Here is a 16,598-nt window from a genome sequence, read left to right as displayed (position 1 = left end):
TAACTTGCAATGCTCAAGTTAGTAATGATAATTAGAGAAAATAATAATGAACTCGTAATCAAATAATTTTACTCGTAGAGATCCCTCATTATATTGATTGAACGAGGGGAGATATTTGAACTTATTCTCGAGATTTGTTGGGATTCTAAAAATTTTCTCCAAGTTCCTAAGTTTGACTATTATATGGTATTTAGAGTTATTCTCTAGATTTGTCGAATTCTTGAATATTTAGAATTACTCTCAAGATTTTTTAGAATTCTCGAGATTTTTTTTCTAAAATTTTGAGTTTGACTGTCATGAGATATTTAGTCTCTAGGATTCTTGAATTTAACTATTATTAGAAATTTGGAGTTATTTTTAAAATTTGTTAGGATTCTCACAATTATGTCCGAGATTCTTGATTTTGATTATTATTGGATAATAAAATCTCTTGTTTGAATTTAAATTCAGATGGATAAATAAGACTTGACCAAGCTCCTTATATGTTAAGATTCGATAGTTAGATTTAGGTTAATTTTTAGTTCTGGATTTGTTATGGATATTTTTCGGACCACTTTTAATGGGTTGGACTCGACCCAATAGGCAATCCCAATCGCCTGAAGCCCAATAGGACTAAGACCGAGCTCGTTAGAACAAGATCACACATTGCCAAGACCCAAGCTCAAATCGCAGAACCAAGCAAGCTCCCAGCAATGCTTCTAGCTCGTAGCTCAAACCAAGCAAACTCTCAGTGATGCTTCCAGCTCGCGGGAATAATTGTTCAGTTCACATAATAAGAAGACGACAGAACAACTAGAGACAGGGATTCATCTACTTTTTCTGAGACAAACCAGATCCCTGGTAATACGGAACTCACTCCCGATTTTATGGAATTGATAAGAACATTTTGTCCTCCATGTCATTATCCTTCCATTTCATGGATTTTATGTAAATTATAAACACCCCACACTATAAATAAGGGTCAAAAACACCATTGGAAGGGGACGACAATGATGAATGACATACTATTACTCTGTCGGAATAACTAGAGAACAATCGTGGAGTAGGCATTGTTCTGATCGAACAACGTAAAAACCCCCTGTGTGTGACTTATTATCTGTTCTATTTTGTTTCTCCTCTTGTCCTTTGAGCTCATTATCTCATTGCGGGCTTACGAATCACGATCGACTAATTCCGAATGTCGACAGGATCTAAGTTGGATAAGGGGCATGTATAACTTTCCAATTACTTGACAATAAAAGTACCTGGGTAACTAGGACTTCTTGTTCTTTAGGGATAACTTTGCAATATCTGTCTTCTTAATACTCCCACATTAAGTATGATATTGACTAAATCATACACTCCATGAGATGTCATTCAGTGTTTATTTAGAGGTGATAATTGATATTTAGAGATGACTGGGGTTTGGTATGGGAGCATCGCATACCTTCTCACACCTATATATATTTTTAAATAATTTCTATTTTATTACATATGTACAATTTTCCTTTGTATCCATATATTAGGATTTTTATCGAAAAAGTCACATCCTTTAAAAATTCATCTATTACATATTTTTTGAACCCCAAAGTTACTTTTTCTGTCAATATGTTTGTGGCGTTATTTCGTCTCACAAAATCTTTTGTAGTAACTTGAAACATGAGATATTAGAAATTTAAGAAAAATATAGGTAAAAATAAAAAAAATAATTCTTAGGGGTAAATTATTTGTTTTTAAATTTTTATAAATAGTTAACCACAAGTATTTAGTGAGCACCAATTACCTAAAAAAATAAAGAAAAATAAATTAATTAATAAAAAATATCAAAGTAAAACTTAAAAAAAAAAGAAAGAGAAAATTTGGTCCAAACCCGACGGTGTGAGATTTTTTGGACTTTACTAAATGGCTAGACTAGATAAAAAGTCATTTAATGCTTATTTTATATTATTTTAATAATATTTAATAAAATAAAAAGACAATTTTAACTTTATAAAAAATTTAAAAGTTGTGATTGAAAATGGTATTGTTAGTAAATAAAATGATAAATAATATAATTACTTTAATATGGACAATTAAAATGATAAAAAATAATTGTATCTAAATAGATTTATTGAGATTTTTTCTGGGGCAGCCACATCCCCTACAGCCCCACGTTGAAATAAAGACCAACTGATCAATATCTCAAGGAACAAAGGGAAAGCGACGAACCAGTTGTGAATCATTAGTTTGCCAGCTCGTCGTCTTCCTTCATAACTAGCATTCATTCCCTAACTTGACCAACAAATTATTGATTTCCCATATTTGCCCCCAGAACCCATCTCCAATTACCTCAAAGTTCAACCACATTCCAAAACCCTAATCATCACATTTGTTATCTCTCGATCGATCGACCGACGTGTGAGTCTTTCCCTGCATTGATAAATCCCGTACATCTCTGACATTTGGCGGCTGATCATTGCACTAAGTGGGTCCCACACACCCACTCTCCACCACCCCGGAAATATATTAGTGCAATTGTACGTAATCTAACACCATTGAATTCACGCAATATATATATCATCATATATAGCTTAATTAATCACAGTATTATTTTATTTATATATTAAGTTAAGATTGAAATTTATTAAATATTTTATTAATTTGGGTCTCTATATATGTACATATATATAATATATAATTTGAGCGAAGAGAGATAGTATGAGAACATATAAATAATTAAATTTACAATATATAATTATATATCTTCTTTGCTAATTTATGAAAATGTATTAATTTCAATGTAAACATGATAACATATAATAATGATATGAGAGTTGATTGAGTGTTTGATCCTACGGTGGGATTAATTTGGATTTGGACAAGCCCAGCTGTTGATCATGCTTGCTTTGTTTCGATTCCACAGGAGCTTTAAAATTGATTAGATGTTAAAATATTTCAAAAAAACGTGTCGAAAACAGGGGCCGCGTATTCGAGCATATCCACAACGTTTTCCGGATAGATATGATTGGCTCGGCTGACTGACTGCCGAGCTGTCTGCTCCGACCAACGGATCACCTTCCTAATCCAATGACCAGTTGCCAAGTCGTCCAAAGCTGGCCCATCACGTGCGCGGCAACTAGTTGGTCCAAATCGGACTGGTGGGCCCGCCTGGAACTCGGCTCCTCTTCTATAATAAACCTCAGAAACATCAAATCGGGACTGTCAGAAACAACAGGGGAGCCCATGGCCGAAGCAACGACGAATCTCCTCCGGAATTCCAACGGGACTGGTAGATCTTCCGGCGGACCGGGCAGTCTGGGCTTCATGGTGTTCGGGTTCTTGGATGACGGCGGCTGCGATACGTGGCGTAGTTTCGGCGGGTCCGGCGAAGAGGAGATATTTGAGAACGAAGATGACTCCACGGATGGAGAAGTTAAGAGCAGCGAGGAAGACAAAGCTTTTTGGGAATCCAAAGAACAATCTCTTCTGGTGAATAATAGATATTAGTGATGTTTTTGAAATCTAAAAGCTAAACTGAGATGATTTTTTTAATGGAATTTAATTGTAGTTTTTTGGGGTGCGTGAAATTAATTAAACTATGCTTTCTTTCTCAGGCAACCTTGCGAAGGACCAGTTCATTTGAATCTAAAGTCCGGCTAGCAACGAGAGAAGCCATGAGGGAACTAGAGCTCACCGGAGCTCCTTGTGCTTGCCCAAGACCAGTGGCCGGTGGCTGCCGGAACTGCCTACAGAGAGAAATCTCCCAGCGCCTCCGAATCGCCAGCTACAGTTGTGCCATTCGCCAATCCAGGTGGAGGAGCTCGTCGGACATTCCTTCAGGTAGTCATCAAAGGTTTAGTATCTAAACATAAGACCTGTCTTGTCTTAACTTTACTACTATATTAGATTACAGTCAAAGTTGGATACTCCAAATAAAGTCTTATAAAATAACACCATTTTTACGCCCGGGGGGGGGGGGGGGGGGGGCGGTTGGGGAGATGAGCTAATTTGGTTTTCAAGTTGGAATTCTCTTTCAACACAGCTATTGATGAATAATACCTGAATTTATATCCTTGCCACTAAAGGAGTGCGGTGGTAGGGCGTCCGCAAAGGAACGTTATTTCAAATAACATTATTTTTTTTTAGAATATAATTGTCTATTATAATTTTGTGAAATTTAAAAAAATGTTAAGCGTAATTTATTCAAAATTTATATTCAATTTCACATAACCAGCCTTTAATTAAAAATACTAATTAAATATGGCAATTGTGTTTTGCAAACATACAAATATATCAAAACTTTATTTATTGAATTATCAATATATGATTGACTCTTGGTGTCTAATATTTTTTAGGAGGACATACCTATATGGAAGTGGTGGACTCGAGTTCAATGAAAGGAGAAGAGAGAGTGATTATTGAGTTAAATTTCAGGGCTGAGTTCGAGATGGCGAGAGCCAACGAAGAATACAACCGGTTAGTCTGCCGCCTGCCGGAAGTGTTCGTCGGAAAAGCCAAGAAATTACAAGCCCTAATCAGGATTTTGTGTACAGCAGCCAAGAAGTGCATGAAGGACAGAAAAATGCACATGGGGCCATGGAGGAAGCAGAAGTACATGGAAGCCAAGTGGTTTGGCACGTGCGAGAGAACGCCGGTGGCGGCGGTCCAGCCGACCACGTTTTCTGGTCACCAGCCTAATGCAAGAGTCTCCATGCTGACCTCTGACTTGGTTGGGGGCTTGCCGGATTTTCATTGCCGGCCGTCGGTTAAAGTTGTGTGATCAGTGTGATGGAAAAACAAGTTTTGATTATATATATACTGTAAGAAAGTTTGTCCCAGTGCGACATACTGTAAGAAAGTTTTGTCCCAGTGCGACTTTGGAAGAGTTATTGATACTTTAGGATTTGTTTGGCACCGGGTTACTCTTTTAAGTTAATTATTGAATAAAATATTCATACTCTATGCCGCTTTGCTGTATGGTGACAATCTGTGATTTAAAATAATTAAAGTTCCTGTGAGTTGTCTTAATAAAATGTTCATACTCTCTCTCTCTCTCTCTCTGACTTATGCTTCATGTGGTCTTTCTTTCTTAGGCACTCTTTGGGCAGTCCTCCTCTGTGATTGCAGGTTTTAATCGACCAACAGTAGTATTCAACCTTCAATTGATTGACTGCTTGCCCTTGTTAGAACAAATTTACTATTGATGATTTTAACACCATGTTCATTAATTATATGTCATTCATTTTATTGTCATATTTTAAATTATGCATTGCAAATGCAATTAATAAGAGCTACCTTGTTTCTACGAAAACCAAGTTAAAGTCACATTTTTTATTGGTTGTTTAGAGATTTTCTTTCGTAACAGATTGCCTTAGAATATGAAGATATCATCACTTTTGATATTTAAAATCAAATTAACATGATAAAATTTAATTATATTTTATCAGGAATATTTAAATTCTGAAACCAAACATGATATAATTCAATAATTAGTTTAAAAAGAATAAGTGGTACCCACCAGGCGCCTCAAAACATGCAGAAGAGGGTATAATATTTTATCATCACCTCTCATTTAAAACTAAGCATGATTAAACTCAATAATTAAGAAATTTTCGGCTTAGAGTACTACGAATAAGAAATTAGTAACTTAATTCCCTAAAAATGATTTTATGTGGACAAGAATGTGGCTCAGACATCATAACAAGAAAAATAGTCTTTTTTTTATAGATTCAAAAAAAAAAAAAAAAAAGAAAGGTGGCTTTCTTTTTGAAGAGAGATTTTTTAAAAACGGTTTAGGTTGCTTTGATACTCTTAATAAGGATAAAAGAAATGAAAGAATGCATCGATAGGGTGTCTCAAATAGAAAATTCTGAAAATGTTTGAGCATTAGCCAAGTTGATGTTAGAAGTGTGACTTTAGTCCTATTCTTTCTTCTGCCAACTTCTAGTGAAACAAGGCTATCTTTCACTGATAATAAGAGTTATGCTTCCAGTCAAAGATATCTTAAAGTTATATGTTTCGTTGACAAACTATGCATAGTGTGGATCGCATCAACCATGCGACTCAAGGGTAAAAAATTGAAGGCCAAATATTTAGGTCTATATTTTGACTTGCATAGTAGATATTTGTGAAGACTAGAGTTCATAATAGCAAATAAATTGTTGTAGAATCATTTTAATAGACGAAAATAAGTAAAAATATGTTATTGGGTCAGAAACTTCTAGAAAATTGTCTTTAAGATAGTAATCTTCCTATTATGGTGCAAATGATAACTCGAAAAGCAAATAATATTGTTGTTGCATGGATACAATAATAAATTTGTAGAATGAAAACGTTATCTTCAAGTCGTCTGAACCTGCAAAAATAAGAAAATAGTCAGAGGGAACGGAGAAGTCTCCGCGCAAACACTCCAACTCTTAAGTTAGATACTGAGTATGATAAAAGAAACTGTATTGAAATTAATATAAAAAACGTCTATCTTTTCAAGAATGAATGACTTCTTATTTATAGAGAAATATGAAATGATTCAAAATGTAATAGAATTATGATTTTTGTAGATAACGTTTATCTTGATGGATGACGTTTATTTTGCCATTTTTAGGGATAAAATTTTTTAAGGATGATACTTATCAAATATTTCATAATTATTTTAGAATTTAGTATCTATCATTTTTTTGAAATATTCAAAAGGATTTTTAAATGTCAAACTTATCGTGTTTACGCGCTTTGTGTGGGATCCCCACATATAGAAAATTTATGCCTTTTAGCCCAAAAAGATATTCTAGGCTTTTGGGCTTTTTATGGCCTTTTAATGGACTTTTACCTATGAAACAATAATTGCTCTCCACTCTTGCCTTAGGCTATAAGGCAAAGGGAAGAGTACAATGATTATGCCACGTCATTGTTGGGCTACTTGTAGGACAACAACTTTATTTTCTCCTTATTGCTGGGCTATGTGTAGGACAATGGGCTTTTTGTTTTTTCCCTCGATGCTAAGCTATGCGCGGGGCAACGAGCTTCATTGTCTCTTCGTTACCGGACCATGTGCGGGGTAACAGGTTTGTTGTTTTCCTCGTTGTTGGGTTACGAGTAGGGCAACGAGACTTTTATTCTCACCCCATTATCAAGTTGCTAACAAGACAACGTGCTTGTTTTCCTTCATTATCAAGATATGTGCGGGATAATGGACTTGTTATTTTCTCCTCATTGTCGGGCTATGTGTAGGGCAACGGGCCTTTTGTTTTTTTGCTATAATGTCGCGGCTCCCCAACTTTGTGTGCATATATATACTTGTTGGAATTGCGGGTGACGTCTGAAATTAGGAAGAATATCAATATTTTGTTTTCTTGGTTCGACATGATGCCTATGTTCGCAATTAAATAATATTTATATTTTATTTTTGCGGTTCGACGTAACACCTACATCCACAATTAAATAATATTCATATTTTATTTTTACGGTTCGGTATAATACATACGTTTGCAATTAGAGAGAGTATTTTGTAGCCTAGGGTATTTGGGTAATTTGGATGATTACCATCCCAAAGGCATTTCAATAATTTAAAATTTGAGTATTAATATAATTCATCAAAAGTTTTTGAGGTGCAAGTGCAATTTCCAAAAAGATGTGGGTGCAGGAAATACTTTAAAGAGATTTGGGTTTTAATGAACTTTGTGAAATCTGACGACTTAGAAAAAAATGCCAAATGGAATTAAGTAAAATTGAGTGGGGGTGAAAGTGTAATTCCCAAAACATACAGTGAATATGACAAAGGTTGCTATCGCACTGCAAGCTTTGGCCTTCCTTCTGGTGACCCGATGACAAGCAATAGTGCAAGGATAGGCCAAGATGATTTATGTAATCTTGACCAGCAAGAAAAAATCTCTGATGTGACAAATTGAAGTAACGGGGTGACCATATCTCGCCTATAAATTAGACAAGGGTTTGTTGAAGAAAAAACATGAAAGTAAAGCCATTTTGAGTGAATGCAAGGTTAAAAAAAGCGTGCTTTCAAGACATAGATTAAGCGGTTAGATGAGCAATATGTTGGTGTCAATCTGATAGATTACCTCTCCTGACGTAATCAAAAACATGAGCACTGGGGGCTGTATAAGAGTAGTTATCCAAAGGTTAAGAGAAGCGTGTTCTTGTTTTTAAGAGTGTTGGGAGAAATTTGAGAGGTTTTTGGTAAGTTTTGGTGAGGATTTTAGTGATTTTTGAAGCTTTTTTGAAAAATTAAGGTTTATTAGAGCAAGACTTTTATGGGGAAATGTGCTTTTTTTGGATATTTTTTGGGGGAGTGGAGGTAAGGAAAAGCTAGGTAAGGAAGAAAGGATAAGATTGGGAAAACAATTGAAGAAAAATTAGTAAGGTTTAGTGTGGTTCAAATTTTGCCAAAGATCAACCATGTCATCGAGAAAACTAGTTCAACAATTGGTTATTTAAGCGACAAAGAGTAGCGTTTTGGCCAAGAAAAAGAAAAAAAAAAAGTAAAAGAATGGGAAGAAAAAGACAAAAGAAATAAGAGGAAATGATGAAAAACAAGCAGCCATAATGACCATTCAGCAATGAGGCATATCAATGAAAAAAAAGACTAGCATTTCAAGCTCGTGTACACATACCAATTTGGGGCCCATAGTGGCCTTACACATGTGGTTGGTGCATTATTTCATGTGTTAAAAAGAGAAAAAAGAATGAAGAAAAAAAAAAAGAACAAATTTCAAGAAAAATATAAAAAAATTCAAAAAATTATTTTGAAGAAAGGGGCACAAGCTTTTCTAACACATCATTTGAGGCTGACACACAAATCGAGAACGTGAATCTTAGTCATTAATTAACAAATTAAAGTAAGTGGTTTTTTTTTTTTCCTTTCCAAAAACTCAATTTATTTCATGTGCACTGTTAATTATAGTATTTATTAGTGATTGTGATCCATCAAAATGTATGTTGTTTCCATTGAATATATGACTACTTGACTTAATTGAATGTATCTCATTTGTTTGACCCTTTTTTTTCTACAAGGAAAATATATTAATACAAAAACGCGAAAAGTCTACAAAACCAACACACAAGGGCATCCCCCCGAAACAAACCAAAAGAAACCTACTCCTCTACAAAACGAGGAAGCAAAAACCCACAAAACAAGAAGAAAAAACACCAAAACCAACTAAGATTGCGACGGCTCCATGATCACCATGCCTTCTGTACTAGCCTTTTGTGTAGCTTTCGCCATAGCATTTTTTAGCTTACGCTCTTGCTTCTTCTAAGACTTGGACTTCTTAGAGACATAATCTAACCCCTGACTCTCAGACTTGACAGAAAATGCATCCCTTTTGTCCTCACAGCCTTCCATATCCCCATCCTCAGCATCCATATCAGCATCAACATCCTCTAGCGTCCCCATCCCCTATTGGAAACAAAATTTCCTCGGAGAGGAAATATCGATATCCATTTTCGAGAGAGGGCAGAAACGATTTCCGATCATAACCTCTACACCACTCAGGCATACAGAGGGAACCACCTCGCATACTCTTTGCAAATATCACTCTGACCTGCCAATTGGGCACTACTGGCAGGCGAAGGGATATCTTTCGTAGTCTGGTTAGGGCACCTAGATGACGCATGACCAAACACTCAGCAATGAGAGCAGATGGAAGGAATCCATTGGTATTCCACAAGCATCTTCAATAATTTGGGTTCCCCCGTACACTCATCAAGGCCCTATTATAAGTTAATTAACCTTGAGAAAGTAGAAGAAACATTAATGTCAACACACACCCAAGCAAAATCCACTCTAGAACAATCCTTCATTATAAAGTCAGCATGGATATGTTTCCCTAGCGCACTAGCAACATTGGCAATACTTTTCTCACTCCAGCCTTCTAGCGGGATATTGAAAATCTTAACCCATAGGGGTAGGGACGTGTGAGTCTCCAAGGACAAATCCATACCCAAATCCCATATTTTTAAAAGTAATGGGCAATCACCACAAAAAATTCAGCATTTAGTGAAGAAAATTTCCTCACTAAGTGTTAAATTTCCGTCGCTAAATAATTGAGCGACGAATTTAGTGACGAACATGTTCCATCGTTAAAATTGGCGTCGCTAAATTTTAGATACAAAATTTAGCTATGGATGCATTTCTGTCTCTAAATTTAGCGACGAAAATTGAGTCGTTGACGGACCCGCAAAATCAAAAAATAACACCAACCTCCTTGCACGCGCGCCTCGTAGTCGTGCTGGGATTCCCAACAATAATCCCAAGCGCTGCATTGTGGAATCGAACCCCCAACCTTCAAGGACCAAGCACTTATATGTGTGCGCGAGTCAACCGATTTGAAAGTCTTCTTGGCTATTATTGTGCATAAAATATATTTATAGTATTTTTTTTCAAACTTTTCAGAATTATATTTACACTCCAAATTTTTTCAAACTTATTTAATGAATATTAATTTTAATATTAATGTTAGTAGAGGGAAATGAAAATTCATTTTAATTTTAATATTTATTAATTTTATTTTATTATTAATTCAACTAGAAGTTTATAAATTATTATATTAGGAGCGAAAAATTCTGTTCTTATTTTAATTTTAATTTGTAATTTCATATTTTATTAATTTTACAACTTAACGACGGAATTTTTCGTCACTAATTTTGGATTGAATTGGAATTTTTATAAATTCTACATTTAACTATGAAAAATTTTGTTATCAAATCATATTTTAAATTTAATTTAAATATTTTATGAATTTTACATTAAATTTTTATAAATATTTTGTTAAAGGTTATTTACAATAACATTATTAAGTTTCTGTGTAAATTTCTAAATTATGTTTGAAGAAACAAATATAGAATTTGTGTACGAGCTCCAATTTTAGCTCATAATATATGTTTTTGGAATAGCTCGATGAGACAATCGCAACAAGCAGCTTTGCTTCTATTGACTATATTTTTTAGCCATTTGCATTTTTTTTTTTATGTTTAATTGCAATTTTTAGTTATTTTAGAGTCTTTTATTTTGAGTTGAGCCTTTAATGTAAGGGCTTGATCTGTCAGGAGCTTGTAGTCCGTTAGGGTTATTATTTAAATACTTTTCTATTATTGTCGGGTTTTGAATTTTTTTTGGTTAGATTGGCTAAATTGAGTCAAAAATAAATTTTAGCTGTTAAAATATAAAATTAAAGTATGAATTTTACATTAAATATAAACTTTATTTTTTTTTAATTTTTTAAGTGTGAAATTATTTTTTTTAATTTAAACTTTTATTTTTTATTTTGTTTTTGTTTTTAGCGATGGATCTGTTCCATTGCTAAAGTTTTAAATTTTTTATTTAGATTTTTCCTTTTTTCTTTTAATTTATTTTTTTATTTTTAGTGATGGATTTGTTCCGTTGCTAAATATTAAATTTTTAATTTTTTTTTGTTTTTAAAGTTTGAATTTTAATTTATTTTTTTTAGCTATGGATTTCTTTGGTCGCTAAATTTTGAATTCTTTTTTAGCAATGAATTTTTGTCGTTGCTAAAGTTTTAAAATTTTAATCTATTTTTTTGCGATGAATTTTGTTCTGTCTCTAAAGTTTGAATTTTTAATATATATATTTTTCTTTTTTAGAGACGAATTTGTTCCGTCGCTAAAATTTTAAATTTTCAATCTATTTTTTTTTTTTTGATTTTTGATGACAGATTTGTTTCTTCCCTTAAGTTTAAATTTTTAATTTAATTTATTTCTTTTTTAGCAAAAATTTGTTTCGACGCTAAAGTTTTAAATTTATTAAAAATATTAAAAATTATTTAGTGATGGGTTTTTCCATTGCTAAATTAAAAAATATTTAAAAATATTAGTGACAGAATATCCGTTCCTAATTAGTGAAGGAATAATTCCATCACTAAATTTCGTTACTAAAAACTATTTTTCTTGCAGTGTCATTTATTATTTGATTATATGCAAAACATGTATATCTTGCGTGTCTTATCTCCTAAGAGAAATTGATGTCGTAGAAATAAGCAAGACGAAGCGGTGAGCGGCAAATTCTATCCCTTTTCTAGTGGGCCCGCAATATTGGTTTGGATCGAATCAAGTATGACTTGTCGAAGAATAGAGAGAAAATTTAAATCGACCATTATATTTACAAATATAGTCACACTGACTCACACACATTGTATTGGTCAATACAAGGGTCAAACGATGATTTCACCCCTATCTAGTTGACCATGAGTTTTGATCTGATTTCAAACAAAATTAATTATCCTTCCTCCTTATCTTTCTTAATTTACTTGGTTTGTTTTATGTAGAGATTGAAGGTGTGCTTGGTACTATATATAGTCTTCCTAAAGTATAATAGTTTTTCTTCAAAATTTTAAAAATATAATTTGATTAGGTGTAATTTTACATTTAAAGTATAGTTGTTTATTTTAGAAAATGTAGATCAAGTCATTTTAAGGAAAAATAAATCACTTATTATTTTTTTTTTTTATCAAAAGCACAATAGTTTTTTATGAAATCCACCATCATTAAAAAGTTAATTACTTTTATAATCATTTTCACTCTTCAAACAAACTTAAAACTTCAATTAATTCGAAATTCATTTATAAATATATGCACATATAAAATAATACTCTTATAAGAATTTTATATATTTTTGTTTATAGAATAATATTCATTTTCATTCAAATTACATCTTTATTTATGTATTTACAATATAATTGGACAAAATATTATAAATAATTCAGGGCCTACTCTTTTCAACATAAAATAATAATTTGGGATATTCATTTTTTACATGTTGACACCAAAGTTTTTTGCTTAAAATATTTTGTTGACACAAGAGCAGTCTTAGTTTGAAAATTAGTTTTTTAATATATTAGTGTCGTTTTTAGTCTTTTGATACACATAACACAATATCACACTCAATTACTAAATGCTAATTTTATCAATACTATTTTTAATACCGCACAACATCTCTACATCACAATATAACACAATACCAAAGTCCTGAGTTAGGTCAGGTAGTCACTGCTCAGGGTTGGATTTTTCTACTGCCAGTCATCAAGAAAAATGAATAGGAAGCATGAGGTGTTAATTCACCTTCCTTACTTGTTCCCAAATAAGGAGAAATCTCAATTTCTTTAAGCAGTTTCTAACTATGTATATATATATTTATATATATATATATAAATATATGTATGTATGTATGTATACATAGCATGGAAAAAGAAATACAAATTATGATAATGTTATTGTCTAAAATAAAATGACACAAAATGTTTTAAAAGTAAATGTACATAAATTTATAATAATCTAATTATCTTAATATACAGTAAAATAGAATCTTTCTCACTTGACGAAAAAAATACCATTTCATTCATTTTAATATGAATTAACTTTGTAAGTATCATTATCAAAAATATTTTTAAATAACGTGCATATAAATTATAATAAAAAGAACACCACGGATTCTTTTTTTTTTTCCTTTTCTTCCTTCCTTAATTCCCTTTTTTTGCTGAAATTTCTAAAATTATGGTGTTCTTTTCCTAAAAAAAAAAAAAAGAGAAAAAGAAGTGACGATGTTCTTTTCAGTATAATTTATATGGACATTATTCTTATGGTTGAGGTTGCTTTTTGTATCACCCAAATTTTTTAAAAGAGACAAGTAGGGGGGAAAACAAAATCCAAAAGGAAATAAAAGATCTAAACTATTTGTAGATTAGGAAAACTGAAAATTTCAAAGAAATAGGAATTGAGTTCAAATTCTAAATGGAGATTGAGATAATGGGTATCTCAGTTCTAGAGAGATTTTGATTTGGCTGGAAGTTTGGATTGAGAATAAACTTGATTAATTATATGATAAATAAAAACAAAATCAAAATCATATATATATATATATTGTTGGAAGGGAATTTAAAAAGGATTAGTTCACTCATATATATATATATATATATACACACGATAGTCTATGTATATATATGTAATTGTGACAATAGACAAATCCAACCCAAGGCAATGGCTGCCTAACCCAACTCAAGACTTCTTTGGTACTGTTATATTATGTTATGTCGTGGTGTGGTGTTGTGCAACTTTTAAATATAGTATTTGATAACTAACTGTGATATTATGCTCTATATATAATTACTATGAAAGACACTAATATATCAAATAAGTCATTTTTAAACCAAGACTCTCTTTGTTTCAATAAGGAGTTGCCAAACATTCTTTGCACTTTTACGTATTCCCCCAAGTGGTTTGCAGCAGAGGAGACTAGCTTAATAATTGAATGGAAGTTCAGTCTTAATAGCGATCAATGAATTAACTTTTTAAACATATAATTACAACAAGAAAACCCCAAGTCCTAATCCCACTAAGGAGGATCCACTACTTTCAAACAGATTAACATGCCCTAATTATGTTTCCTAATCCACAAAAGAAAAGCATGATTTGTTAATCAAGTTGATCATTTAAAGCAAGCATGGAAAACATCCAGAAAGTCATATTGAAGTTCATTCTCCGAGGAGTAATTTCCAGCAACCTCCAAATTAGCACCACCAGAATAGAATCCCGATCGATAAGATAGCAAACTAGCTAAGCTAGATCTTGGCCGATTAGATCCAAGCTATAAAGTTTGGTTCATGCCTGTTTGCCCCTTTCACCAAAGAATTCGCAACTGAATTGGCTTCTTACACAATGTTTAGAAGCCTATAAGCATTGCTATGTTCAAATAATACAAGACAGAGAACTTCTTCATTCTTTTAGAGTAAATCTTTTCTCGAGCCTATTCATTTCTTCGATTATTACAACTTATTCAGTTTTCCTTTGAATTTCTTCCACGTTTCTAAACTGCATTTTCTGTGTTGTCCTTTCATCTGAGTGAGTTCTACAATCATCCCTCATTCCTTCAAGGCCACCATTTATGGTGGTTTCATCTCTTTTTTGTAAATAATTCAATGCGGTTAATACATATATAAGTATATATGTAAATATGTGTATGTACATGATGAGAGTGAGTGAAGTAGTACCATAACTTGGGCTTTCATTTAGTCATGTTATGGCATGTATCAACATATTTCATTGCATCACTTCAGTTTCACTTTATTTTAATGGTGTTAAGGAGCACATCGACTTTCATGGATAAAGGGTTGATTAGAAGTTCCAAAAATTTTAGTTTTAGATTTGATTTTTTTTCTTTGAATTATCTTGCCCTTGAGAAATATCAATTTTTAAAAAGGGTCTCTTGTCAAGGGAGGAGTTTGCTTGGGCAAGCTATATATATTAACCCCTCATTGATTGTAAACACTAGACCAACAAAAGCTTCAATAATTACCCAAAACTAAACACTTCTACATGAGATTAGCATTTCTTATTTTCACTTTTGGGATTGGTACTTTGTCATCTTCATTACCTTAGCTTTACCGAACTATCTTTGTTTTTCTCAAGGCTCTCCAATTTTCTTTCTTTTCCTTTCCTTTTTTTTTTTCCTTTTCGCTTGGTAGTGCTTTGTTCTTCTTTGACATCTCAAGGTTCAACTAGTTTGAACTCCATACTTGAACAAAACTGTTCTTCTTTTTGAACCCCTTAGGATAACTTTGTCACTAACTTTGCAATTGTTCTATTTGTGTTTATAGTTCTAATTAAATATCATTACAAAAAAAAAAAAGAAAAAGATCACAGGATGCCTATCCAATAAGCACCAAAGGTTGGTCCAACTGTCACTTAGTCACCATTATGAAGTTCAAAATGAGCAGCCTCATCCAAATAATGTGCCTAAACCTAAGCTTATCTGGACATCTAAACGCCACAAAAGCTTTTATTAAGGTTTTGGATTGTCTTGGAAGACCATGCCACTAGTTCCCCTTTTGTTGTTGTCATCATTAGTTATTTAATGAAATCCACTTGGTAACAACAGACTAAAGGGAACTAGTAATGTGGTCCACATGTAAGACTCGTAAATAAAGCTCACGTGCAGTTTAGGTGTCCGAATAAGCCTAGACTTGGGCAACATATGTTTGAATAAGGCTACTGTTCTTGAACATGGAAAAGGTGACTTGAGGATTATTGAATAAGCACTTTTTTTACCATTTAGTTGGTAAGTCGTGATCCCTTCCACAATGCAGCGTTCAATTAGAAATATAAATACCAATATAACAATTTGAAAATTAAACTAGCTAGTGAAAAAGAAAACTTAATTAGCTAGCGGGAAAAGAAGAAGAAAGTCCAGTTGAAATATGGAATTCAAACTAGCAAAAATCATGAACTGTCAAAACAGATGAGAGCACTTAGAAAAAAAAAGATAGCTTGGTTAAAGCTAAGTTAGTGAATATCACAAAATAGGTACTCATCATTTAAACCAAATTGAAGCAAAACAAAAGTGATCTGAACAAATGGCATAGATAAATAACATATATAATTAAATTAAGTAAGAATTCAAGTCACCTCACTTTCCTTCTCTCATTCTCATCATGTACATGTGTGCTTATATATATATATATGTTATCACATTGAATTATTTATAAAAGATGACTTGTAACTACCATAAATGCATCCAGTAAAGATATATGGGATAATCATAGAACTCACCCAGATGAGCGGACAACATTTAAAATGTCAAAAATAGCAAAGAGAATTAACGAAAAATTGAGCAAGTTGGTAGT

At 32.6% G+C, this 16,598-nt stretch overlaps 1 protein-coding gene across 1 annotated transcript; it reads left to right on the top strand.

Moving 5' to 3' along the window:
• The first annotated feature begins 3,006 nt into the window (after positions 1-3,006).
• Positions 3,007-4,935, top strand: LOC127791489 (uncharacterized). The gene is made up of 3 exons (XM_052321399.1): positions 3,007-3,447; positions 3,573-3,798; positions 4,314-4,935. The coding sequence occupies exons 1-3, from the start codon at positions 3,046-3,048 to the stop codon at positions 4,736-4,738; spliced, it is 1,053 nt and encodes a 350-aa protein (XP_052177359.1). The 5' UTR covers positions 3,007-3,045; the 3' UTR covers positions 4,739-4,935.
• Positions 4,936-16,598: the final 11,663 nt, after the last annotated feature.

This window comes from Diospyros lotus, chromosome 15 (assembly GCF_014633365.1).
Source record: "Diospyros lotus cultivar Yz01 chromosome 15, ASM1463336v1, whole genome shotgun sequence".
Taxonomy (NCBI): domain Eukaryota; kingdom Viridiplantae; phylum Streptophyta; class Magnoliopsida; order Ericales; family Ebenaceae; genus Diospyros; species Diospyros lotus.
Note: the sequence above shows the minus strand (reverse complement) of the source record. Positions and strands in the feature narration are given on the sequence as shown.

What these genes read in the sequence shown, in the direction of transcription:
- LOC127791489 (XM_052321399.1), top strand. Translation starts at nt 3,046, where the DNA reads ATGACCAGTTGCCAAGTCGTCCAAAGCTGGCCCATCACGTGCGCGGCA. An exon ending in CCAAAGAACAATCTCTTCTG is followed by an intron (nt 3,448 to 3,572) that starts GTGAATAATAGA and finishes TTTCTTTCTCAG; the next exon opens with GCAACCTTGCGAAGGACCAG. An exon ending in CTCGTCGGACATTCCTTCAG is followed by an intron (nt 3,799 to 4,313) that starts GTAGTCATCAAA and finishes AATATTTTTTAG; the next exon opens with GAGGACATACCTATATGGAA.